The sequence below is a fragment of the Sturnus vulgaris genome, chromosome 19 (genome assembly GCF_052056855.1).
Source record: "Sturnus vulgaris isolate bStuVul1 chromosome 19, bStuVul1.hap1, whole genome shotgun sequence".
Taxonomy (NCBI): domain Eukaryota; kingdom Metazoa; phylum Chordata; class Aves; order Passeriformes; family Sturnidae; genus Sturnus; species Sturnus vulgaris.
This window is the reverse complement of record NC_142261.1, coordinates 2,082,618-2,109,937: the sequence shown is the minus strand read 5'-3', so window position 1 is coordinate 2,109,937 and position 27,320 is coordinate 2,082,618. Positions and strand designations below refer to the sequence as shown.

The window sequence follows — 27,320 nt, the reverse complement described above, 5'->3', positions numbered from 1 at the left end:
GTGTTTTATTTTCTTGGAGTGAGTTATCCTCAGTTATCCGTGCTTTTTCCACTTAAAAAAAAAAATCCAGAAAACTTTAAGCTATGAAATACTTGCTTTTTCAAAGAGTTTTAATTCTTCGGAGTACCTTTTGGTGTGTTCTTCTTCTTTAACCATGCTTAGAACAGAAGCATCCTCCCCAATGTGATATTTTTCTTGCTTGTCACAAGAGCAAGCAGGCTAGAAAAGCAGAAGCAGGAAGTGTATGTCTAAAAGTCAGGGAGAGTAAACAAACCAGCAGAGAGCCACCTCACTGCCATTTTAAATGGAAGACTATCTGAAGGAAGCACAGTAGATGCACAAAGACTGTATTCCTTCACTTGGTGTTTCTTCCCCTGCTCCCCTTGCATCTTCTTCAGGCTCTCACTGCTGGTCAGCATCCACAGCAGGGAAGGCAAGAACTACACAGTCTCCCTCCTTTCTTCCTAGCACAGCACTTGGTCCAAATGAACAGGGCAAGACAAGACTCCATTTGGATCAGAAAGAAATCACCTGCCCTCCAGGTGGGGTGTTAATCCAGCCCTGCATTCCCTTTTTGGCAACAGACTTCAATATACCCTCACAGCTTTAAACACCATGAGGCACAAGTACAGTTAATCTCCAAACACTTTACTTGCACCACAAAACAAGGCACCAATCTCAGTCCCATTCTGCAGTTGGACCCAGAGGCATGGTGGACTTGAGCCAAGAGGGGTCTGGAACCTCTTGCCACTGCCTCCCAAACAGGCAGCCCACTTGGCCTCTGCTAGCACTGAGCAAAGCCTTAGTCCTTCATTTTTGATACCTTATTCCAATCCTGCTGCTGTCCCTCCACACCCCAGCCTGGTGTGAGAACAGGCCCGTTGGGGCTGCACAGCATTCCCTGCAAGTGGGCAGAAGGGCCATGTAAAAATCAAATCCACATGACTGTAGTTACAGGCAACCAAAGAGAGGGTTGCTCTTCCAAGAAAAACTTTTCCATGTAAAAGAATTCTTAATCTCCCCTTTGACTGTCATTGTTGAAATGATGGCTTCACAGGCTTGAAATTTAAGACCCTATCGGCGTCTTTTCTGTTTGCTGTGATTTATGAATGGTTTCGCTGTTGATTATCCTCCAAGATTACAGCACAGCAGCCCTGACAGACAAGCAGAGGAAATTTCACAGGATAACAGGCAGCTCCTTCTGTAGGGCAGTAAGGCAGGGAGGTGTGTTTTGATTCAGGTATGTAACAATATCTGTGAATTCTGACTGGACACACAGGCAATTGAATACTCATCATGTGGCACCCTACTCAAAGGCAAGCAGGGTCAGCAGAAGTCTTGATAATTTTTTTGTGCTCCAGAGCCTTTGCTCATTCTGTAATACAGTGTTCAGTTGGGGTTTTTTGTCTGGATTGTGGCACAAATCTACACACTGCAGTCAAATATGAAAAGGTAACATTCTCATACAACCCTGTGCATGTTCTTCAAAGATCATCCTTCTTTCCTGCAGTCACAAAGTCTACTGCCTTGTCTGGGAGATGGACCGTCTTTGTTCAAGTCCAGGCTATTCAAAGGAAATTTGCTTCCTTTGATTTATTGCCAAGAACAGGCACTCCTGACCCCAGAAAAGGAGGTTTTTGTGCTTTTCATTCCCATTTCCTGCCAGACAGCTTGTTCCAAGTCACTGCTAGGAGGGCTGTTTGTCTGGTGAGGGTAGCAGGGCCAGAGCAGGTGCAGCCATCACTTGAGGGGGCTGTGGCCTTCACTGGAGCAGACAGCCAGGACTGGGGAGTCGAGGTTGAAAAAATTTCTGATGCAGGGGCTGCCTAAAAATAAACGAGTAGACCTATCAGGAGGTGATTTTATCTCTTGATAAATATCCTCTGCTTTTCAGGCGGAAAGGTTCTTTTGATTTGAACTCTGCCACACTGCAAAATTAATCATTATTGGCATGTGGTTTCCAGGTCCAGCACTATGGATGTGCTTCATGCTCTTTGTATCACATCTGGACCTGTGCAGCGAGCAGTGCTTTGACACCCTCGTGCTTTGAATCATTTTGGGCTGAGGTGAACAACTTGCAGTGTGCCAGGCAAGGGTAGTCTGGTCTGACCTCCCTGAGTCCTGCTCTGTGGTCATATTCCCCTTCAGTGATGCTGCTGTTTTGGTGCCTTTCAACACTAATGTCAGGAACCCATGGGAGAGAGGGAAATCTGCACTTCTTTGGAGGGAACCAGAGAGCACAGTTACATCCATTCTTACTGGGACTGTAGTTACACTGTGGGTGTTCTCAAGGCTCGGGCTCGACACTGAACCAGAATGGACATTCCTAGCATTCTTCCCGTTTTGCCACCCAGCCTGCTTCAGAAAAAGTCCTGATGTAGGTGTTTGTATCCTGTCTCTTTCTTCCCTCACTGTATTTGTCTTTCAAGCCTGGCAGCAGTGGAAGGAAATTTAGCACGTGATGCTGACTCTCTGCCATGTCTGTGGGACGGCAGATTCCCAAAGTACTCAAATCTAGCTAAGAAATTAGCTAGGAAAACAGAAGGCAGAGGACTCATAAAAGCATGGAGAGGCTTGAATCCCAGTGGATTTGAGGAAGGATACCAGCTTTTATCCAGAAGCAGGGCTGCTCACATCAGGGCTGTCTGGGTTCCCGCCCCCACTGTCCACACAGTCCCTCTCCTGTGACCTCCCACCTGTTTCAGGACTGGGCCTGGGATTTTGTATTTTATAACAAATAGACCAATGAAAAAGAAATTTGCAGAAGATCTGAGAAATGTGTGCTTCTAAAAGCCCTCTAATTGTTGTTGTCAGGATTGCACCACTGCCTGAGAGTAAATCTTAACAGATACAGTCCTACTGGAATATTCCCTAGTTTTCTGCTACTTGACTCTCTACTCCTTATTTACAGTTGTTTTACACTCAAATCCACAGCTAGGCAGGGTTTTTCATTTGGAGATAGTGGTGGAGGCCACTTTCCCCCAGGCTGTGCCTTCACACTGCTGCCCTTGTACCACTGTGCTTGCACCTGTTTGTCTCCACTCAGCTGCTTCAGCAAACTCCCCTCCAGACTTTTCCTTCCTCCTTGTCCCACCATACACACAAGGGCCCAGTTTCCCTTTTCCCAAGCCAAGACACAGGAATGTACCAGTCCCTAGTGATTCCTTCCAGCAAATTAAGAAATGCTGAACTAAGGAGGGTTTCAGTAAAGCAACATGGCCTCAGCTGAAAAATCTTGTTTTTCTCCTTTTCTCCTTCCAGGGCACTGTGCAATATTTAAATCCTGCTTCACCAGGCCTAATTCTACCACACCATATATACACCCGAGTGTGCACATTGAATCCTTCATTCAGTTTCCGTTCAGTTTCCATTCAGTTTCCATTCAGTTTTGCTGGCCAAAAGGAAGATACTGTGACTCCGGGAGGACTCTGACCAAAGTCTGAGTCATTTTCATCACAACCATCAGGACAGGAACATTTCTTACCACCTGCCTGCCCTGTGCTTTATACAAGAGAGCTCCAACTTGGGTAAGCAATCCACTACTAACTTTAAACAGATTACTAATCATAACCATAACAACAATAATACCAACACAGCACACACTGGCGTTGCAGAACAACAACAACCACAATAACAATATCGACATTAGGTGTGTGCACACATGCCCTGCAGAACCAGAAGCAGTTTTGTCACTCATAAGTGAAGTCATCATTCCTACCTGTGCTGGGGGATGCTCAGCAGTGCTTCGTGTCTTCAGCTATTTGGAACTCAGCAACTCCTAAACCATAACAACCACTTCTGAGCTGAACGCATGTTGTACTGAAATCTACCTTTAGAAATATACAATATTTAGGTCTGGGAAAGATCGAATTGCAGTTTTCTCAAAACAAGAAACAGAAAAACAGTCCCCCCTCAACTGCTCCCCAGGCTAAAACAGGGCTTTCTAGGACGAAAGGACAGTGCACTCACCCCTGCCCAGTGTCTCTTTGTCACGCTCCTTTTTTCTCCGAGGAGGAAAGCAGCTCTGAAGACACTTCTTCCCCTTGCACACATGGTCTTGAGCCAGTTCAGGAGAGGGGCAGGGGAACTGGGCTGCAGGGGAACTGCTGGGCTGAATGCCTGACTTCACAGTGTTAACTGGCCAGAGAATCCTATTATGTGATAGGTAGCAAGCCAGGGACTAATTTATGGAAATTTTGACCTTCAGTCCCCTTTGACATTTTCAGATCAGCCGTAGCCTGTATGAGACATGAGAGCCCTTACAGTAAGGGGCTCTAAATCAGCCTGTGCAGCTGCTGGAGCCGACGAGTGGGTCAGAGGTAAGAATTCACTGAGGTTTGTGTGTGGGCTGCTCGGTGCCTGTTTGACATTTACAAATCAGTGACATTCCTCTGTACAGCTCAGTGCATACAAATTGCTTCAGTCACTCTGAGGAGGGCCCCTCATTTGAGTTAAAGGTGGATTTGGGCATCCTTAGCCTTTCCTTTTGACTTGAGCAAAAACACATCTAAACAAATCCAGCTTTACCACCCTAGAGTGAGATCTGCTCCCTCAGGAGGGTGCAGTGGGGGCACTTTTAAGTTCAACCCAACTTCCAAGGACTTTGCACCATCTTTGCAGTTTGGATGTGAAGTCTTTTATCCCTAGATACAGTATTAGACCCTCATATTTTCACTCGTTGCCACAACAAGCATTGTGTTTGTCCATTTTGCAGCACAAACACAGTATCATTCCACTGGGTGCTGGGCCAATAACTCAGACCAAGTGAAGGCCAGTTAGATTTCAACAGCTTCCCATGGAAACCTATTTGCCATGAATAAAGCTCCACTGAGCTGAGCCATATGAGTGGGCTTGCCCCAGATTTCTCACAGTCTAGACTCTTTTTAGAGAGAAAACATGATGAGAAAAACACAACCAGGGTTGTGGACAAGGTAACATTAGCCTCAACCGGTTATTGTGCAACAAATGACCACATTGGCTTCAGCCAGCCTGACCTGTTTAACCACTGCTGCTTCTCTGAACCTTGAGGGTTGATATGGACTCTCCATTCCCCTCCGTGCTGCTCCTCCTGGCTAGAGGCTGTGCTGCCATTTGGGATGCCCTTCCATGGTGTTTACGGTGGTCTTGACCACACAATGGCTGGGATAGGAAGGTCGACTCCCTGTTTGTGGACCAGAAGCTGTGGAGCCAAAGAAAGAGGCGTGAGAGAGCAGGAGGGGTGAGGGCTGCCATGAGGGGTTTGTGTACCTTGGTAGCCAAGACTGCCATGGCGACCTGTGGCCTTGGTGGAGCTGCCCTTTGCCACCTCAAAGCAAAGAGGGACGACGGTTCTCAAGAGGAAAGTCTCTTCCCTCATGCCCACAAGCCACGACACTGAAGGGAAAGGCTGCTTTAGGGGTGTAGGGGTGAAAGAAGGATAATGAAAATCAGAACTGATGAAAATGAGAGGGAAATCAGCTCTGAGTGCTGGAAAACTTGGGACAGCAGTGAGGGAATGAGCTGAGGGAAGCTGTGCCCCTGTGATGGCGTGTTGTATGTGGCGAGGCCCCTTTCCCAGCCTTGGAGCGTGCAGAGATCGAAGAGGGACAAAAATCCGAACGGAGGGGGAAAATGAACGTAACTGAGGGAAAACTCGGGAGAGCGGTGAGGGGATGAGCACGGGGCAGGCACAGCCCACGGGGAGGTGTGTGGGGACTCCCCTGTGCCGCCGGCCGTGCGCGGGGGCTGCCCCGTCCCCTCAGGAGGGAGAGGGCGGGCGGGCGGCGCCGGCCGCGCTCCGCGCCTGGGAATCGCCCGAGAACGCGCGGCCGGGACAGAGCTGGGGGGCCGGGGGAAGGGGAGGGCGCTCCCCGGCTCCCTCCCACCCTCTCCGGATAAATGAGCGGCCGGGAGGCGGCGGGCGGCGCAGGCTGTGGACGAGCGCGGCGCATCCCTGTCCCGTCCCCATCCGCGCCCAGCGCTCCCTGCCGGCGGGGCCGCCCCGGGCGCTGCCCGCGTCCTCGGCCGCGTCCCCGCGGGGCTGGGCGGGGGGAGATCGGGCTTCGCTTCCCTCCTCCGGGAACGCCTGAGGGCGGGGGCGGCCGGGACACCCCGGTCTGGCTGATGCTGGCGCTGCCCCGCGCAGCACCGCGCTCCGGCAGGCTGGTAGCGGCGGTCGGGACTCAGGAGGGGCCCCCCGGGCTCCCTTCCCCTTCCCTCCCTCCGCGGCGGGCGGCGCTGGAGGATTTTCTCCCTCCGCGGCCCCCTCGCTGTCCCCCAGACATGGTAGGTCACCTCCAGCTGCAAGGGATGGACGAGAGCCTGAAGGAGAAGAGCCGGGAAGGCTTGCTGGACAGTCCGGACTCGGGGCTGCCCCCCAGCCCCAGCCCCCCCTTCTACTCCCTGTCGCCCGGTGAGAGCCGAGCAGGGGGCAGCGGCGGTGCGGACCCCCCGGCCCCGGGCCACCGGCGAGAGGCCAAGGACGGCAAAGTGGTAAGAGCCAAAGCCGGGCACCGGGCTCTGTCCCCTCCGGCCCCACGGGGAAGGCTGGCCGAGCCCCGCAGCGGGGGGCAGGCAGGAGGGCGCCTGTGACCACTCATTGCCTGGGCACCCCTGGGCTGAGTTCCCCTCGCCGGCCGAGGGCACTCCGGGCTTCAGTCCGGTGTTGGCAGCGCCGCTGCTGTGCCAGGCAGGGCTTGGCTCAGCGCCGGGCAGGGCTTTTTGGATGCACTCACAGAGTGTTGGCAGTTTGGCTGGGTGAAGTCTAATAACGGTGTGGCAGTGAAATCCCAGTCTGAACCAAGCTCCCCTGCCCACCTTAGGAACAGAAAAGTGTAATTGTTTCTCAGTGACAGTGCTCTGCCTGGTAGGTACAGGTTGGAGCTGCATCCATCCGGAGCGAGGCAGGGGCGTCGGGCTCCCAGCCATCATTACACCCTGGCATCCCGCATCTGGGTTGTGAGCAGCGTGGAGCCACGTTTGCTGGAGCCCTGGCTGAAAGAAAGACAAAAGTGCCCTTTAGCTGGGGCAGGGTAGGGATGTGTGGCCGGGGAGTTGCTGCGGGACAGGGTCTGGCAAGGGCTATGTGCTGCTGCCCTTTGCTGGAGCCGGGCTTTCTGGCATGAGCCTGTGTGAAAGGTTTGTCCGCTGGCGGTGGTTTGTAAACCCAGACAGCTGGCAGAGCACTGCAGGTCTCGCTCAGCCTGATGGACTGCCAGTGAAGCGGTTGAATGTGGAGTAGGATTTGGGTAGATTTATGATGGCTATTATTTTGCTTTATTTGTTTATTTCTATCCCTGAGCTATAAAACTCGTTTTTAAAACACAGCGTTCAGACCATAAGCAATGGTGGTGGAGCTTTTAAAAGGATGATGAAAGTTCTTCCCCAGGGCTCTTTAAAATTTTTTTTTAAACATGTATAAAAGATGTTTGTAGGTGTATTCAACGCGGTTAATTGGCTTCTATATGGAATGAAAACTGCAGCACAAATATGTCCATGAGAAAAAATTATCTACCTATGGTTTAGTGACAATTCAAAGACTTCTTTCCCATAGAGACATTTTGCAATGACTCCTCACACCCTCATGCACTTTCTCAAGTTTTAAGGCCTTTTGAGCATATTACTGAAAACAGCCTTTTACTCCTGAACATGCCAAAACCTTCCCCATGAACAATGACTCCTCACAGTGGAGAGGGTGTGAGGTGTTATTGTGAAAGTCAAATCTCAAACCTGCTCACGCCGCAGTTCCTAATATGGAGCCTTACCTGCAGATGCCTGGGCGTGTGTGCCATCTCGATGGGAGTGTTTATGTACAAAGTTACCCACACACCTCTGATTTGGCAGGATCAGGCTGTTGCTATGTGTCTGTAAAATAAAATGAGGGAGGAAGGTGAGTGAAGGCTGCTTGGACCAAAAAACGGCAGGGAGGGAGGTGTCAGCAAAACTCTGTAATGGGGATATGACAGTCTCCATTCCAGTCATCTAACAGTTGGCTATCACACCATCCAAGAAAGTCCTTAGATATTGAAGAAGAAAGAACATGAGAAAACTTATTTCAGTTCATGGGCTGTTAGGATTGAGAGTTTTAGTTCTTGACTCCTACAGGGAAAAAAGTTATTCCTGTGATCTGTATAAGGTAAAATTAAGTTTTTCAATTGTTTTGATTATTAATGAACATTTTAAGCACTTCAGGGAAGCTCACACTATAGTTTTTTCTAAATTCTGTATCACATTGCAAGGGAGCCTGGGCTCCTGCTTAGAGTATAGGTTCCATACATGGAGAATGTATGGAATTCCATGCTCTTAGCAGGTACAGAAGGTTGCAGGGGTCCAAATGCTGAAAGCAGTTGGACTGTATTATTTAGAGTGGTGCTGGGCTCTGCTCTTCAACTGTTTGGTTCACTGCAAAATAATGAAGTTAATAGGAATTTTCACTCTATTTGACTACAGAGAGTTTCACTTCCTCTCATTTCCACTGTGCAAATACTGTACTTGCAGCTGATATTAAAGCAGGAAAAATATGAAGAGCATTGCTTGCTTCATACTTCCAAATTGCAGTGTCTAATTAGCTTTAATTTTGCCGTTTTACAAGGGCTTGCAGATCTATGAGCAGTTATGCAACCCATGAATGTGCTTCTGTTTAAGTCTATTCCTCTGCTGTTCATCAGAGCGTGCAGAATTGGCAAATCAATAATTGCAGCTATTTGCACACCAAGAAATGCTGCTTTTAATTGCCTGTTATATTAGTGTTTGTTTTGCTTTATAAACGTGACAGAGCCAGGAACACAACCTCCACTCTTTGTGTTGGAATTCTATAAAACCATATTTAAGCTCAGTCACCAACAGCCAAGGTTCTAGTACGTACAGTTACAATAAATTGCTGTCAGGTGAAGGAAACAACATTCCAGATCTGAGCGAAGTATTTTGTACTGTTCTTTGCTGCAGAACTATCAAGCCACCAGTCTGAACCCAGTTGCATTCTTCTGCAGTCAGCTATTTTGCTCCAACTTCACAAATATGTTACAAAATTTTTCTGCTTTAGGACAGCCCTTCTCATGCAGACTGAAAGGAGATTGCATGCCCTTATCGAAGACTTTCTTGTGTGTAAAATCTGTGCTCTGTCCGCTCTGTGTTATTAACTGTGACTCTGAAAAAGTAAACTCTCTGCTCTTTAATAAGCACAACTTTGTTTCAAAGACAATGCACCATTTATTCACATTTAACCAGCCAATTTGGGAGCAGCTTTGGGATCCAAGAAAATATGAAAGGCAATTTAGGGCCAGAGTCATAAATACCACAAGTTCAACACCATTTAGGGACGGTTTTCATTTTTTTTCATTTTACTTGTAGTTCAGGATAAATTGGCTTTTATTTCTTCAAATAAAGTCCATGTAGGGAATTTGTCAAGTATTTTGTGCTTAAGTGCAAATATCCTAAGGAAAATAGAAGGTGACTTTTACCTAGTTCTGCCTTTTAAATCTGAAACATTATTAAATTGATTCTTATGACTCTGGTTACTGAATTCTCTAGACTGTGTCTGTAAAGCTGGGTCAAAAGGAACAGAAGTACAACAAAATAAATCCCTAATAATATGCACAAAGAAGCAGTTGCTGAAAGTGTGGGGAATGAAATGACATCAAAGTTTTCCCTGTTGTTCTTGCCCTGGGATACAGATTTAGGCTAGAAGAACTGCTTTTGGACTGTGCTGAAATAAGTGCTTTGCATTCATCACACAACTCCTAATGGATATCAGGGGACATGAAGCTCACATTCATCTGCAGAACTATCCATCGTGCCTTCTTGAAGCAGCAGATTTTATGTTCCTTCCCAACAGTACAAGGAGCTTTTGCCACTGCAATGACTTCCTGTTACTTTGTAAAACTTAAATATCTGTGCACACAACCTACCTCACTGAGCACTGACTTCTGTGGGACTGTATCCCAGCTGTAGGGATGTAGGGAATTTCTACTTACATTCAGCAGCAAGAATGACTCAGATTCACTCTTGGGGGTGGTGGGAGGAGATTCCAGCTTCATCTCAAGTATGGAGAAGTAGACCTTGCCCCTTGGTGACAACAGTGGGGTCCCAACAATGTGGTCCAAGTCAGCATTTGTGCCAGCCCTGTTGGATTAATGGCTCATATTAAAAATAAACAAAAAACACAGAACATCTCTTCCTGACATGCAGCATTTTGAAGACCCCTTGGGTCACAGAGCCAGCATCTCATTGTACACTGAAAGTGCTTCAGGAATGGGGCAGTATCTTGTGGGGACTGAGTGGGGAACATGGCCAGCAAAGGTTTTCCCGAGGTAATTTCCATACCTGCCAACACCTACACTGAAAGCACACGTGAGAGGGAGGCCCAGCACCCCGACCTGCACACAGGGCAGGGGATGTGACTCCCAAGGCCATGTGGGTCCCAGCAGCTCTGGGGAAGCCCCAGGCTGGTGTGGGCAGCAAGGCACCCATCTGGCACCACAGAAGGGTTTGCCTTGGGGCTCCTTGGCAGCCTGGCATCCTGACCCACTTCTGAGCCACTCCCATGGGGCTGGATCCTGCAGGAATTCCCCCAGCTTCAGTTCCCTGCCTGTGTCCTCTCCAGGTAAAGGCTTATCTCACCTAGCTGTTCCCTGTCCCTCATCCAGTTCTGGATATGGACCCACTCCTCTTCCTCCTTGGTGAAGGACAGGGAATGGCTCTGGCCCTCACTTGATCTGCCTCACCTGATCTGACAGGTGTTCCTTCTGGGCAGATCAGGGAAACAACCATCAGCATCTCATCATCTGCTCTGGAAAGTGTGGCTCTGATGAAAGACATTGAGGGTGATATCTTCTAGCTGTTGAATTTCCATTGTGTCCCTAGGTAACCCTGTGGATAATAAGCAAAGCAGCACACATTTCCCACTTGAAATAAAAGATAAGCAGGAAGGATGTAATGCTTTGAAATAATAAAGCCCTGCTTTCTACCTGAGGTTTGCATTTGCTGTTATCACCTCCCAATATAATCTCATCCGGCTCTGGTATAAATTACTCGTAATGTGCAATACGTGCAGATATTGGGAAAATAAATGGTCTGTTAAACAAATATTGCTTATCTTCTAGAGCGGAGAATGTAGATGTGCGTCAAATAACTCAGCCAGATCTTTCATTATAGCTGTAAATAACAGCTGAGTAAAGTGACATTTTCATGGACCTGACATGTTACCATAGTGGGAAAATGTGGTGAGAGATTTGCTTATGCCCTGGCTAAGTTAGGAGCTGGGAATTTGGGAAGCTGTATCCTGTTTGTAGCCCTGACACTTGGAAAGCTGTTTCCCCTTACAGTCCCTAGAGATATAATGCCACATCTTAGTGACTTCCATATAACGACCATAGCGAAAGGGGTCGGTCAGTTCTGGTTCTTTGTGCTCTCTGGGGGAAGGTTTTGGAGGTTTATTTATTTCAAGTCACGTTAATTTCCTTTCCTTTTTCTTGCTTTGCTGCCTGGAATTTGGCAGCTAAAGAACAGTCGATGCTGTTGTTGAACTGTAGATTGAATTCCGTTCAGCAACCAATTTTATCTGTGTTTATCTATCTGCTACTTGCAAAAAGCAGAGTTTAGCTGCCCAGGCCGTTACATGCCTGAAAGGCATCAGAGTTAAGGCAGAGGGAAAAATGCAGCCAAACAAGAAAGCTCTTCAACTTTTTAATAATACTGTAACTCTTTGCTGGTTGACACAAATTGTGTACTGGAAAGGAAATAAAAATAATAGCTCATTTACTGCCTAATAGTCACCTTGGATCAAGTTGTAAACATCGGAGTCACTTTTTTGATGTCTCCAGTATCTTTCATTTTGTCTCCTCAACCTTCCTTGCCTACCAGACTCCTTCTGTCCTTAAAGATGACAGGGTTGTGGTGTCTTTTGTGAAGCTGCATCTGGTAAGTACAAGCACAGCTCCAGTTACTGGGGACAGAAGAATCAAGTCACCACTGCAGCGTTCCAGCACTGCAACCCTTGGACAGACAGACCTCGGCTATGGATCACTTGTGGACAGCCTGGTCTAGAGTGATGTGGGCTTCTCCTCTTCACCATCAGTGACCTCCAGGAGTGTGCAGCAAGCTCTGCTCCCTGCCAGTCTATCCACAGTGCAGGATAGTACAGAAACCTACCTTATTTCTGGAGTGTCTGGAGATCACCAAGTGATGCCTGGAAACGAGCCAGGGATCCTGATTTTCTCAAGGGACCTCAGCAGTCCAGTGCTCCTCTTCTTTCAGCCATTCCTTTGCAGAAGGAAAAAGAACTGAGTCGGTATTTTTTTGACAGGCAAAATATTTCTGGTTTTTTTTCCTTAAAGCAGATTGGAAGGAGTCGGTGTCAAACTCTTGCCAAAAAGCCAGCTTTTGACATGTGCCAAGCATATAACATTTCAGCCCCAAAGACAAATCTTTTGGAAAGCTCATATCCCCTGTTCCTTGCTTCCCAGCTCCAGGTGACTTGCAGGAGCCGACATTTCAGAACATCACTGGAGGGAAAACAAAATGTCACCTGAAGTGCCTTTCAGTGGCTGCTGTGTAAAACCTTTGGTTGCTGTTTAGTGACCCCTTCACGCTGTGCAAGCAAATCAGTTGCTATTTGGTGAGCAGCCTGCAGGGTCTTAGAGATCTCTATTTTTAGGCCATGCTTTGTAAGTTATTTACATCTTCCATGTGCAGACTTTCAGGTTACTTCAAGGTTTTTGACCTGCAGCAGCTCACAGAAGAGAGGTCTGAGTCTGTAATGGTCTCGACAGGCAGTAGAAATCCTGGCTTTGGCCTGCCAATGTTCACAGTTGTTCCAGCTTTCTAAACTAAGCCAAGCCTGCAGTTCTGAAGTTGCTGCTCATCCACAGCATGTGAAATGTCTTTTGCCACCCTTCCCTGCCCAGAGCAAGGTTAACTGTGACCCCCAATGGAAACAGTCTCATCACCGCCCCATCCAGAACTAACCTGGAGAACACTTAATCCTGCTCTCACCAAGTTCAGCGGCAGATTTTGGGCTCTGATTGATGTCAGTCATGCATGCCAGCTCCTCCGTTCCTCTGTGTTGTTTCTGCAGCGTGTTCTTGTTTCCTGTTCCCTGCTGTGGGACTTGTGCTGCGCTCTGACCGAGCAGCACCCCCGGCGCTCAGCGGGCTGGGAAGGCTTTTCCCATGCACACACCGGGGGCCAGATGCCCCAGCAATGCTCCTGCTAAGCCACAGGAAAGACTTGGTAACTTCTCCCGCATCCTGGGGATGTTGGGAGCACACTTAGTGTCAGCATTTGTTAGCAAGAAGTGTGAAGGCTTGTTTGCCTGGAAGCATTTCTTTGAAACTGCTTCTATAAACAGGGACACGTATCCCCAGCCTTGTTTCCTTCACCAGTTCAAGCAATCTGCATCCCTCTGCAGGTGAACCCCCAAAGGGCAGCCTGCCTGCTGTTCACAAAGCTCATGAGCATGTGCAAATGGTGTTTGACTCCTGCACCCAAATCGACCTCTTCTTATGTTCAAAATGTCTTTAGAAAGAGATCTGGCCATATGCAGACTGTTACAAGCTGGACATCTGCATCCTTGTGAACTGAGGCTTGTCTGATGTAAACAATTCACATTTCAGAAGCAAAGAGCTTTATTTACAACCAGAAAAGCTGCCCTTGCTCTCCCCTGTCAAGAGTGTTGAAAGCAATTCAGGAATGAACTTTGCCTTTTGGCCAGTGTTTGCTAGGGAGGGCGAACATATATATATTTTTTCTTTTTTCCCCCTCATAACTATGCAGATACTGTTCTGTTTGGACAGTGGAACAGAAATATTCAATCAAGAAAAGGGGCTGGCCATTTTACTTTATAGTACAACTTTACACAGTTGTAAAGTGCAGGGATATTTCAGTATGAAAAGAAGAAACAGCTTTGTGGCTTTGGGACACAGAATTGAAGGGCTTGGCGAATTCAGATGGAGCAGTGACATTTTTTGCCTTAGCCTGAGGAGAAAGCCCAAACCAGTAGAGGAAAGCAGACCTCAGCTAGCCATCTACAGACCCTGCACAGAGGCTGCCAGCCATCTCCTTTAAAAAGATCCTGCGTCCCTGTGTGTCATAAATATCTGCTGACAGAAAAGTAGTGGCAGAGACTGAAACCTGCAGTGACATTTTTCCAAGAGGGCAGGATTAGGCTGAATTAGCTGCTGGCTTTGGTCCAGGCACCAGACACAGGATCCCTATATGTGGGAACTGGTGTTTAGGAGCACTCCAGTATAGAGAAGTGGGATTAGTTGTTTCTGTGGTGGGCAGAGGAGCCTAGGCTGGTCCGTGACAATTTGTCAGAGTAAGTTAGTTCATGGTGCAGTTAGTCTTAAAAATCCAGTTTTTGGTGTCATGAATTGGAGCCACTCCATTCATTATAAAGTCCTGGCTTGCAAGTGGCTTCCTGCACTGCAGAGGCCACAAGGTGCCCCAGTGTCTCACCCCACCCCCAGTTTTATGGTTAACAAGAATGTCCTTTGCAGCTCAAGAGCCATTTTTGGCACAGAGACTTTGGGAACAGCAAGTCTGTCACTTCCTCTGCTGGATTGTTGCAAGGGATACATGATTTATGTACATATTTGTATTTATATCTCTAAAAATACATGTCTCACTTCAGTAGACCTACATCCTTCAGGTCAGCAGCCTTAGGCACTATTGCTGTGTTAGGTCAGACATGGAGCACTTCTCCATGCTGACACATTTTGAGTGTTTCTAAGACTTGTTAATTCCTAGCAGTAAAGGCAATATCAGGGCTAAAGAAAACTCGAAAACAATTGTAATTCCTAGGAGAAACAAGATAAGAAGAAGGAAAGGCAAGGTTACATTTCAACAAACAGATACTGCAGCATGAAGTGACAGAGATGTGGGCACAGTCACGTACCTGGGAGGTGTGCTGGGGCAGAGGGAGGTGTTGGTAGGTGAGGACGGTCCAGGTGTTGTGTTAGGCTGCTCAGCTGCCAGCCACAGCACGTTATGAACTGTGCCAGCCCCATCTGTTGTGTCTCAACACTTGCTGTGCTCTCCTTCTCTTGCAGATGCCTTATCTGCTCCTGAACCAGTCCATGCCAGAGATCAGGCCTCGAATGTACCCGGTGTTTTTTGGAGAAAGCATTGAGGTCAACCCTGAGCCCGTTCAGGAAATCAGGTACAGATGGGATTGGGTGGGTAGATGGGGATTTCTGTCTTTTTTTTCTGGTGCTTCTACCAAAAATTAAAATGTGTTTACAAATATGAGTCATGGTTATTTTGATGGAGAAGGAAGGACAAGTGGGAGGGTAATTCCTGAATTAAAGCCACTGACAGCAGCACAGGCAGAGGCAAGGAGGTTTTAACAGAAGGCAGCTTTCCTTCCAAGGCCAGCTAAAATCCAAGGCTGTGAGAGAAAACCATTACCTTCTGTGAGCTTGATGGCCTCCACTAAGTAATCTGATGGTCTTCATACTGTGCCCAGATGACTTGGGTCTTCAGAAGAAGCAATACCCTTCTAATTGGCGCCTGTTTTTGTTCACTCCTGCCACAGAGAAACCAACGTTAGACAGCCCACAGAGACTGAATGAGCTCCTCTGTGTGAGGAGATGTTCTGCTTTCCTGTGGGGCTGGTGCTGTGGCTGATGGATAAATGTTGGTCTTTGCTCTTCTTTTGCTGATGTGGAATGTACCCTGCAAACAGCACGGAGCACTTAGACACAGCTTGGGGCAGGGGCAGTGGGAGAACTGTAAACCCCCTCAACCTATGCAAAAGTCTCTCTGGAAATGTACCCCAGTAAATGTCTGCTGGCTGAGGAACTGCCAGCGGGCATGTTTTTATGGTGATTACATGGGAGTCTTGTTTTATGTGTGCTGAATGACTTGCTTACACCCTAGCTGTGCAAAATACATTACAGCAGCTCAGATTACACATGGTGCACAATCAGTCAGCCCCCCTCTGGGTGGAGGTAATGACAAGCACACACCCAGCTTTTAATCTTTTTTACGTGGAGCTGCACATTCCTTGGCTGCTGATTGCTGGAGGAGCGTTTGAGGAGCAGGGAAAACCACTGGAAGTCCTGCTCTTCCCTATAGCTAGGGATTCCAGAAAAAGCCCTTTTCCTTGCCCAGTGTCTGCACATCCTTTCTGGATGACTGCAGAAAAAAGGCAGGGCCGTGACATCCTACCTTTTGTGGTTCTTCATCTCCTGCCAATTCAGGTGGCCAATTCCTTTGAGACCAGTGGTTTGGGTGTTGGGCAGCCATAGCCCACAACATCCCTTTGCTTTACCTGCTCTGTCAGCATTGCTTGGATTTTTTGTAGGCTCCAACAAGCAACCTCACCCCTCACCTCCCAACACTCAGATTTTAGCTGGTTTTGGGCATTTTTGTGCAATGATGGCAAGGTGGTATAAGGAAAAAAGACAAATAGTCTTGTCAGCTCGACAGGTCCATTACAGGGTGTTTGTCTGCCTCCAGTGTAGCTCTCAGGGCTGAGCTGAGGCCCCAGTGGCACCCATGGAGAAAACCAGAGGAAGAAGAGCATTGCTTGGAGCCCATGCAACGAGGTATTTTCTGCCCTGGTATGACCACATTGCAGAAATGCTGAGATGGATTCACAGCAAGGTGGGGTTCCAGCAAGATTCCCCAGCAGGACAGAGTCCTCTTGGCTTTGGGTTGTAGAGCTGGCACATGCTCCAGAGCCTGTGCAGTAAGAGATGGTAAATGCTGCCAGCTTCGAAGGGTTGGAGAAGAGTCCTGCCTGTCTCGCCTCCTTTGCTGCCTGGGCTGTGCTCCTGATACCTTGCTGTCCTCCGCAGGTGCAATTCCGAGGTGAAGTACGACTCGGAGAAGCACTATCGGGATGACATCTTCTACGGCCCCATCCCCACCGTCACCACCTACAGCGAGACCATCATCGCCGCTCCCAACTGCACCTGGCGGAACTACAAGTCCCAGCTGATCTTCGAGCCCCGCCAGAAGCCGGTGAGGTTTCAGAGCACGACCATCATTTTCCCCAAGCGTGCCAAGAACATTTACCGGACCACCCTCAACTACAGCTTGGGTTGTGCCAAGCGCTGGTTTGCTTCCAGCGTGCAGCTGGAACTCTGCGAGGAAACCAACCCGTGCGTCATGTACAGCGAGACCCTCTGATCCGCCCCGCCGCTGGCAACCGCTGCCCCGGGAGGCCCCGGGGCTTGCTCGGTGGCCACTGAATATTCATGGCTGGAGAACAGCTCTCGGGCGAGGCTGAACTGGCTGGGAGGAGGCTGGCAGGGCACAGGATGGTTTTGATCAGTGAGAGGCTGGCTTGTATTTTGCGACGTTCCTGACATTCGTGATCTGGATTTTATTTTTGTTTTTTGGGGTTTTTTTTGTTGTTTGTTTTTTTTTTTTTTCCCCTGGCATATCTATTTTTGGCTTGTGTTTAGATGAAATCAAGATGACAAAGGACCCTGTTACCCATAGCAGAGTGATGCCTTATGAGCTCTGTAGGTCTCGTCTAGCACATAGGTGAGAGTCACTGTAAGCTTCAGAGCTATTTTGGTCTCTGCAAAGGGAAGACCAACTGCAGAGTCAGCGTCTGGTCAGCCCAGCACACACCAGGCCGGATCTCTTTCAGAGCTGACATGCAGAGGAGGAGGTTATTTGTATCAGGACATCACAGCTTGCTCCAACAGCTCATCTAAGTGAGAGCTGTCCTATTACAGTCACCCCACTTCCTGCAAGGAGTGGAGACTGTCACAAGAAAAAGAGGATTTAAACAGGTCCCCCAGCTCTTGCTAGCAGCTGGATGTTTTTTTACCATAGCAAGGCACAGCACAAGCAGGAGATGGGAGAAAGGCCTGCTCTGATGCACAGATAGATCTGTGAGCCCAGGAGTAAGCAGGGAGACTGAAGAAAATGAACAGCTGAAGGGATAGTTTCTAAAAGTGACTGAGAGATTTAGGTGCCCTTTTATCAAAAGTATTGTCAGACCAAATGTGCCATGCTGTTCACTGCCTCTAACACCTAATTTAAGGGATCTGTATGCACTTGCAGCCCTTCTGAGTTTCAGGGTGTGGCTGTGTTGCAGAAAGGAGCGTAGAGCAGGAAGATACTCCCTGGCTTCTTTGAAGCCAGGAGAGGGTTAACTCACCCTCTCAATAGTTTCAATATTTGTGGCATGGACAGCTTTTCTGCCTGCAGAGGAGCAGCCAAACTTTCTCAGTGTAGAGCTTGAAGGAATTAAGAGCCCAAATCCATCCAGGTTTTCCTCAATCAGCCAGGCTGTAACACCAAAAACCAGGTACTTTGCAAACAGCTGAACTGTCTCTGCAGAAGGACCAAGAAACAGAGAGCAGGAGTCAGTGCAGCCACCCTAAGGTAAAACATTCCCCACTCATGGATCCCATCTCCTGGTATATCTTCACTCTGGGCTCTTGCTGAAAAATCTGCAAGAGCCTGGATTCCCACAAACATATAACTTTTGAAAATAGCACAGAATTGTCTCCAAAAATCTTACCAAGAATTTTTGCATGCTGCTCAGACTTAGAAATAACCACACAGCTCCGGAAATTAATTTCCAGCTTTCTCTCTTCTAAACTTTCCATTTTGTTCCTGACTTGCTGTGAGTCTGATGGAGTTATTTCAGAGCACAGCTGAGCAGCCAAGTCAGAAAGCCTATTAACAATGTCAACAAGACGTAGCTGATTGCCCAGAACAGTTGACGCACAAACCCACTGAGATTTAAAAAAAAAAAGTCTGAAAAACTTGAAAAAACAATAAAATTAGTGGCATACAAAGATACTTTTTCCATCAGTTTCAAAAAGCAGTTGGTAAAAGTGACCAGAACTGTGACCTTTATGAAACAGAGTTCTCTTGTTTAAAATGTGGCACAGTTTTTCCACCAGAGGTAAATATAAAGTCTTTAAATACAAACTTCAGTCCTGACAGCTGAAGCATCATTAGTGCTGAAAGATGTGTGTTATGGCAGTGCTGAACTCTGCCTCTCTACTGGGAGTTAGGACTTGGTAGGAAGAAACCTCTCAAAGGATTTCCAAGGCTTCCACCTACTGTTGAATTCTTTACAGCAACACAAACAAGGATTATATTTGTTTTTGGTCAGATTCTGCTGTCACTGTCTGTCAGCATCAAAGCCTGGAAAAGCAGCATCTGCCTCCAAAGGGATTATTATGCCTGAAGCAACCCTTCTCCCCAGGGCTCCAGCAAACAGGAGAGCTGGCTTAGGCAGCAGGGAGTTGGTGCTTGGATGAATGTGGCCCCAGTGCAGTGAGGTTGTGATGCACTTACTTGCTGGTTCATCTTGAGGTCTGTCCTGTTGAGCGAGCCTTGGGAGCAGGGGAAAGACCCCTGTGCCTTCCTGGGGACACGTGGAGGCTCTGGAGGGCTCAGTGCCTGCATCCCTGAGAGTCTGTGCCAAGGGGCAGGTTTCCAAGCTGACAGCAGTGCAATCCAGGTCCAAAAGCAAGGCCAGTACTCACACCCAGGAGATCCCTGCATGATGACAGACAGAGTGGGCTGATGGAGACAGGCTGACCTCAGCACTGAGACTCTCCCTATTCTGACCACACACACACCAGGCTTTGCTCCTTTTGACAGCTGGATTATTCCCCTGCTTCGAGAACAAAGCTGCTGTTCTTGACCATGCTGGTCTTTGACTGGGACAGGTTTTGCCCGGAAAAATCCCTTTAATCATGACTGGCTGCAGGTTTCTGCCCACTGTGTCCACTGTTAGTTCTGTTTCCTAAATATCAGCTGCAACAGTAAAAGAGAACCCAAGGCAAGCAAAAAACCCTAATGTGCAAATACAAATCCAGCAGAGAGACTGAACCTCAACCTGGACTTTCACCACACAGGGAGAGGGGCTGCTGAGGCAAAGTCTCACAGGTGGATGTGACCCCTGGGAGGGTGCAGTGGAGGGCTGCATCCTTGGCACTGGAGGGTCCCACACGCCCAGCCCAGGCCTCTTTGAAGCTTCGTGCTTTGTTTTCTCTGCAAATACACTAGAAGTGACCTAACATGCTCCTGCTCCTTTGAGTTTAAGCAGCTTTTCTGGTCTTGCCATTTTAGGGAAAGAAAAGAAGATAGAAAGCAGCTTGGGTTTCTAGGCTGCTGCACATTTTGAGCTGTGTAGCCACAGTGGCTATGGTGGGACTATCACCCTGGACCACATCCAAACAGACATTGCCAAGTGCCTGAGATATGGAGAAATTTTTGAAAAATCCCTTCTTATATGGTATCTCCCATGAGTCCATTACAAGCTGCTTTTCTTCTGAGCAAAAGCTGCTGTTGGAAAGGGACTTTGTTTTTCCTGGGCTCAAGGAAGCCACAGAGGGTCAAGTCTTCACCCCTGCCTGGGCACACATCCCAACCTGCCTGCCCACTCTCTGTCCCTGCTGCTCACATCCCTGTGTCTGGGTTAGGCAGTGGTAGAAAAGCCAAAGTTCATCTTACTCATGACTGGGAAAAGCGATGACTTTTTTTGTTTTGCTTAAACACCAGAGACTGAATTGTGTTTTTGTGTTGCCAGTGAAGAATCGCTCTGGGCAGCCAAGAAGTGCCTTGTGCCATACCTGTGGTGTGTTTGTACATCTGAAAGGAACAATTAGTCCCACTAGGGAGGTATTTTTCTTTTAAATGGAGTATTGTTAATCTCAGCCAACAGATTTTTGTTCCTGTATTTTTTCTCAAAGATACAAATGGTAAATTTAGACCGTGGAAAGGTGAATTTCCTTGGACAGCTGGGACTGTGGCTACACTATTTCTCCCCAGGATCCTGATGTGCATGTTGCCCACAGCTCTGCAAGCCTGATGGGTAAAGTCAGACACTGCCTTTATCTTTTTGACAGGGGGAAGATTGTTTTTTTTCAATATGGGAAGTCCCTATCTCAAAGGTGAGGGGTCTCTCTCCCCTTCATCCCTATGATTCTTTTGCCCTGGAATGCAACAGAGCATGCTCATGTCTGGCCTGCCTCCATTGCTGTCATTGCATTTGGGGCCAAAACCATGAAACCCTAACCAAATATTGAACTTTCAGAAGCTGTGGAATATGTTGCACAAACCATAGAGAACAACTTTGACCAAAAGTTTACTGCTTATCTACTTTTTGCCTTTTTTTCCCCCCTTCCTAAGCCCGCTCTACTTTCCTCAATGTGAAATACAGACAGATTTGCACCCTGGGTGCACATTTTCTGAGACTGATGAAATGGTGTTTGGGTGTTGATAGCAGTGTTTGAGTGAGCTGCTGGTCAGAGAAGTGAATGCTATTTACTATTTATGTTGAGTGTGTCTTTAAAAAAATGGGAAAGGTCACCAGAAGGCTAATAAGCAAAAAAGACTTGGTAGAGCAAACTGAAGACTAAAGGCTGTGTGAGTCTGATGTAGAGGTGAATGGTTCTGTGTGTGAACACTGTGAGCTAGGATATTTAGCCATTGTGGTTTTAACATGCCTCTTTTCCCATAGGAAAAGGCATCTTTGCCTTTTTTTAGAGCTGAAACAAAATCAGATCCATCCTCTGTCACAGTCACTCAGTCCTGCTGAAGTCTGTGAGCATCAGCATTCCCCAGGCTCACGAGGAACTCTGTGTGTATCAATCAAACATGCACAGAGCTGTGCCTCTGGGGAGATGGGGGAACGCTTTAGAGGGGATGATGGATCTTCTTGTGGGATATTCAGATTTTTATTGCCAGATAAAGTCTGCTCCCTGAGGATCACCTGATCTCTCACAAATTGATCTGTACTGAACATCTCCCCTAAAGCTCTATAACCATTGGATTTTATAAGTCTTGGGAGGTACTGATTCTTTTTCAGATACTGTAATGGCCATCAAAATGAGCAAAGTATCCTATCACGAATCGTGACCTGAGGATGGGGTTGAAAGGTGTCTGAAGGTTGGAGAAGGAAGAAGAGAACTTATAAAGTGGTGGAAATGCATAAGGATGTGTCATATTTTTATTTTTGTAAGTCTGATTCTCTAAGTGCTTGTAAAGTACTTTACTGTTGTATATGTGGTGATGCATTAGCTCACAATATCCTTTTATTTTTGTATATTCCTTCCTCCACCATAATCCCTTTCTGTTCAACTCATAGAGAGTAATTTAAGAAAACAAAATTTATATATCATAATAAAATGCTCAAACCCTTGTGCTGTTGTATGCAGTTTCCTTCCTCTTCCATATCCCTTTGCTTGGTGCCTAATGCCCTTTTTCCATCCAGAGGGAACATCTCTGGTGTGTCCATCTCTTTCTGTGGATTTCAGCCCAGCTCCCATCGGTGGGTGGCTGTGGCACAGTCAGTCAGTTCTGTGATGTGCAAACCCTGCTCTGTGTGCCCAGGGAAAGCTGGAAAGCTGAGGAGGAGCTCTCAGAGGCAGTTTTACCTTTCAGGATCCCCCAGGTTGTCAGTTTGACCATTTCTTCACTCTAAATTTCCCTCTTCAGCTTCATCTTTTTCTACCCAGCTATGAAGCCTTGGTGTTGGATCTAGACAATTCCTCTCCCAGCTTTTCCATGGCCTTCAAGGGCAGGAAGAACCTACACAATGCTTATTTCATATCCAGGTATCCACGTTCTAGTGCACTGTTGGGATCCCTCCTATGTCCTGGCTTCCCAAATCACGGTGGTGGATGAGCACTGGGGCTAGAACCCTGCCTGGCCATGAAATGCATTTTAAAGCCATTACTGTAAATGCCTCAAGCTCACCAGCCAACCATTAGTAGAGCACTCCTTTGTCTTCCAAGACCCAAGATGTCTGCAGGGAGAATCTGACACTAATCCTTATGGAAAAATCATTGGATTTATAGGGATGAAGTCAATAGGCTTGGATGAAAACGGCTGTAAAACTAAGGAATGGAAAGGAGAAGCAAAGCCATGTTATGCAAGAAGCTTGCTTCAGCTGCAGGGTAAGTGCCCGTGTCCTCATCCCAAGCTTTTTGACACAAATCATGGCTGAGCTGCTCCTGGGATGAAGGATGGGTGACAAGCTCATGGCTAAGAACCTGAGGAAACACAACAATGTGGAGAAGGCCGGGGTTGTGCAGGCTGGGTGAGTTCATTGGCTGACACCCAAATGCCAGATGAAGGACATGTGCATCCACTCCTGCTATTTAAATAAAACCATAAAATGTGAATGCTGTCCAGTGAAGATTCCTGAGGTGGCAGCTAAATCCTCAGCAGCAAAAGCAGTATTAGATGCAGGATATGTGTTTTGGCAACTGTGCTCAGATGAGCTAACCCCTAAGCTAGTGGCTTTTACTGTGCTAGTTGGATGTTGTAAATTTAAGCAGATGATGCTTGGTATTAGTTTTGCTCCTGGGATATTTCAGAGAGTAATTGCATATATCTCTGAGGGATTACAAGGTGCTGAAGTTATAATGGATGGACTTTGAATTTAAACTACATGCCTTTAGGAACAGAAGGAAAGATTTAGGCTGGTTTTACAGACAGCAAGAATGCTGAATATAAAATGCCAAAAGCCTCACCTAAAAGAATTTGCTGATTATGGGCAGCTACAAATTAAATAACAATAAAACTCCACATGGCTGGGGTCCCTATTCCACTCAACAAAGCAGAGCTGTAAGGAAACAATAGATGCCTTCAACAAACTTCATTCCACAGCTATTTACAGTTAACAAACAATGGAAAGATTTCCCAGAGAAAGAGCCTTACCTGATCCTGGAGCAGTAAAAACATCCCCCTGCTGCCAAACCATCAGTTCATGTGCAAGACCTTGGGTCATTCCATCAGCAGATGGCAATGTCACAGTCTGGACCTGCAAAAGTGTCTTTGGAAGTTCTGGGCAATGCCAAGCAGCTGGAGGTTATATCGTCCTCAAAAATGTCAGGAATCTCTTGCAATGCAAAGGAATCACCAGAAGCATGCCTGGAGTGATGCCACCTACAGGAACTGTCTCCTCTACCCAGGACTGAACTGTCACTTAATCCATCTCTGTGGGGAGACTGGAATGGGAGCCTGTCACAGCAGATCCATCTCTGTCCCCTGAGCTGACTCTGTGGCTTCACAACTGTCTCCCCCAGAAACCATCCTAAGGTGACTGAATCCACCTGGGATGCTTTAGATGCAGCTCTGCAACCTCCTCGTGCCCTGTGTCTCAGGGGGCACCATGGCTTCAGCAGCTGAGGCCCCAGGGTGCCTGGCATGGTGGCAGGATGGTGACTGCCAAGGCTGGCACTCGGCAGTGTCTGCCCAGCCATGGGATGTGGATCCAGTGCTGGTTTCCATCCCATTGCTTGCAGGAGCAATTCCCACTGCAGATACAGCCCCTGCCAATACTCACAGCCTGGCAGGAATGTGGCTTGGCCACCACACTGCCCATCCCCAGCTCTGTTTCTAAATCCCCTGGTCTGGTGACACTGGAGAGGAGCAAGGACCTGCCCCAGGGCCGTGCATCTCCTGCCAAAGCACTGAGTCTCCTTCTCCTGGCAACAAGCCCAGCAGGGAAATTAATGCAGGAATGTCTTGTTCTCAAGTAGGATAAAGGGTCCTGGAATTGCTTTTTTGGGGTGTAAGGAGGGAGTTTTATGAGCTCTGTTTTCTGCTTCTAATAATGATACTGGATCTAAACAGTTCCATGCCTTGGAGTCCACGACAGATGGGGAGTTCACATCTACGAGGATGGAAATGCTCATCCTGCCAAGCCTTTGATTCTCATCGTATCCTTCCTACCCTACAAACAGGCGGACAGCACATTTCTAGCATAAAAATATCCTCCTCTCCAGCTAACCACCTCCAGATTCCCTTCCTGAGCCTGTTCTGAGCCTGGTGATTAGACATTTCTATATACATAAACATTCAGATCATCTCCCCAAGGTTCTTCCTGTCTCACAAGCAAATCCTGAGACCAGCAGCTATTTGCAGCTCCTTGAAATACAAATGGGCTCCTTCCAAGTTGACTGCTGTGGTTGGGGCTCTCCATGCACCCTCCCATCACTGGACACTGAAATTCCCATCACCTCCTTCTCTGGAGACCAAAGTGCTCCAAACACCCTGTGCGTGGCTGTTGCTGATGGTGCCAAGAGACTGTGTAGACTGGGAAACATTCTGGACTGGGATGCATCATGAGAGTACCTGGGCATAGGCACACTTGCAGAGGAAGGTTCCAAAACCACTCCAAAATCCACACAAAGCAGTGGAGGAACGAACAACAGACACACATGCGTGTGCAAACTGCTTTCCCTTTGATGGAGGATTGGAGAAACATTACCTTCCCCTGGGGCTTTGCAGAGAAATAACCTGATTATTCATGGACCAGCCAGAATCATCAATCCCTCATTTATCATTTTCAACATAAATAATAAGGGCAAGAGAGGAACGCACCAGCAATGAACTGGTTATAGATGTAGTGTTGAAATCTTCCCATATCCTTTAAATACGCCCCACTTACTGATAACAAACAGGGATCCAGCTGACTCCTCGCCTGGTTCCTGAGAGTTGGATTACAAAGGACACAAGCCAACACTCAGCTTTATATGAGTGAAAGTCCATTTGGTGCTTGCGTGGGCGGCCAGCTAGGAAATGGCAGCAAATTTAAAAAAAACCCCCACATTTGTCTTGCTGACAAATGCCTCCAGGAAATAAAAGCCTTTGTATTCTTCTTTGACCTCTTCCACTCACAGATGGGTTTTGCTGTGCTTCCGACAGCGATTTTTTTTAGCGCCTGCACTTCCAGGATATTCATTTTATCTGCTGATGAGCAGGGCTGGGAGAGGCCATGATGCACATCATATTCTGAGCCTGTTGTGGCTAAATAGGATGGCCTTGGAGGGGCAGAGCTGGGGATTTAACTTCAAGTGCAGCTGCTAATGAGGCATTTTGCGATGGCAGTGACTCTTGGAGCATCCTTGGCTGGTTGAGCACCAGCTTTACTGCGAGATACACATTGACCCAGAGGAGAGAGCACCCAGAGCCACGCAGCTCCCTCAGTATCTGGGAGAGGAGCTGAGCATCCTTCCAGCTCTAGTCTGAGCCTGTTTTCCAAGGGGACTGAAGGAGGAGTGGAGCAGGGGATGGGGGAGCAGCCTTTGAGGCTCAGGGTGCTTTGCTGAGCAGAGCTCTGCCCTGAACTCTGCAGACGGGGCCCTTTCCGAGACCCCCGGGACTTGTTCTGGCAGCGCCAGCCCCACGTGTGAGCCCAGCCATGGCTGAGGCTCCCTGGTAATGAGCCACGTGTTCCAAAGGCCTCCAGGCTTGGCAGGGGCCAGCAGGGACCCTCTGGAGCCCAGCTCAGCACTTTCAGGGAAGGTTTCCTTTGCCCTCCCCCTGCCACTCACTTCACTCCTCCAAGGGTCTCTCCTCTATGTGCAAGCTGAAAGAAGTGGGGAGGGAAATCACAGTGTGTTTAAACACTGCCTAATGGTGAAAAATAACATCTGGAGAACAGCCTTGCCCTTCAGAGAGAGTCCTCCACCTCCACACCTCCCAGCAGGGAACAGATCCAGAAGGAACCCATCAGCTCAGCACTGGGATCAACTCTCCCTGTGGGTGCCACTGGCTTGGGGACAGCAGCCACTGACCAGGGGACAGGAGATCCCCAAGAGCCCTGGAGAAGTGGGTGGCTGGCTAAAGCCACACTCACTGCTGGGAGATTTTAGAGAGTAAGGGAAGGGATCAGCAAGGGTGACTCCTTGCCCATGCCTGTGCCTTCCATGCTAGCCCATCTCCCCCATTCCCCCAGGAAACAGGAGAAACCTGCTCCATTCGAGCCTGTTTCCACAGAGGTTCTTCCAGCCAACATTAACACACTCTGCTTTATTTCCCAGCATGGCCCAGGGCAGAAAGCAACATCTGAACCTAATAAAAAGGCTGCCCTCCCCCTCAAAGAGACCCAAGAGCAACCTCTGCTATTCGGATTCCAACCTCTGCTATTTGGTTTCTCCTTCACCAGTGGATGGAGGAGGCAGCTCCAGCTCAGAGGTCCTGGCTGGCCTGAAGGGAAGCAGGATGTTCTGGCAGCCCATGGAGACTGGTAGCTTAAAAATGAGTCCAATGGGGTTGAGTTAGATGGGTTTCAGTGCTAAGGAGCCAGTTGTGATTTCTCACTGGGGTATAGAGCTGGGTTTTAAAGATCTGTTCTTTCCTCGAACAGAATGGTGCTCTTTTTCAGTTCCAAAAACATAAAAGCTGGAGATGGCGCTAAGCCAAGGCCCAGGATTAACATCCCCATGGGGGAAAGCTCTGCTTTGGTCCAACTGGAATGCAGATCCAGAGCTGGCACCCATCTTCAGGCACACACCAACCAGGTTCCTTGTATCTGACCTCTGGCAGCTGCTTTGCTTTCTGGAAAGGGCTCAGGACGAAACAGCAGCAGAAAATACTCCTAGGTCTTGGGCAGAGCTGGATCA

General features: G+C 47.9%; 1 protein-coding gene across 1 annotated transcript; it reads left to right on the top strand.

Annotated features, from left to right (window-relative positions):
• The first annotated feature begins 5,911 nt into the window (after positions 1 to 5,911).
• On the top strand, positions 5,912 to 22,105 carry RFLNA (refilin A). Its single transcript, XM_014875134.2, has 3 exons — positions 5,912 to 6,471; positions 15,027 to 15,136; positions 16,779 to 22,105. The coding sequence occupies exons 1-3, from the start codon at positions 6,103 to 6,105 to the stop codon at positions 17,110 to 17,112; spliced, it is 813 nt and encodes a 270-aa protein (XP_014730620.2). The 5' UTR covers positions 5,912 to 6,102; the 3' UTR covers positions 17,113 to 22,105.
• Positions 22,106 to 27,320: the final 5,215 nt, after the last annotated feature.

Coding starts and splice junctions, on each gene's coding strand:
- RFLNA (XM_014875134.2), top strand. CDS start 6,103: ATGCTGGCGCTGCCCCGCGCAGCACCGCGCTCCGGCAGGCTGGTAGCG. Junction 6,472..15,026: donor AGGCCAAGGACGGCAAAGTG/GTAAGAGCCAAA, acceptor CTTCTCTTGCAG/ATGCCTTATCTGCTCCTGAA. Junction 15,137..16,778: donor GAGCCCGTTCAGGAAATCAG/GTACAGATGGGA, acceptor TGTCCTCCGCAG/GTGCAATTCCGAGGTGAAGT.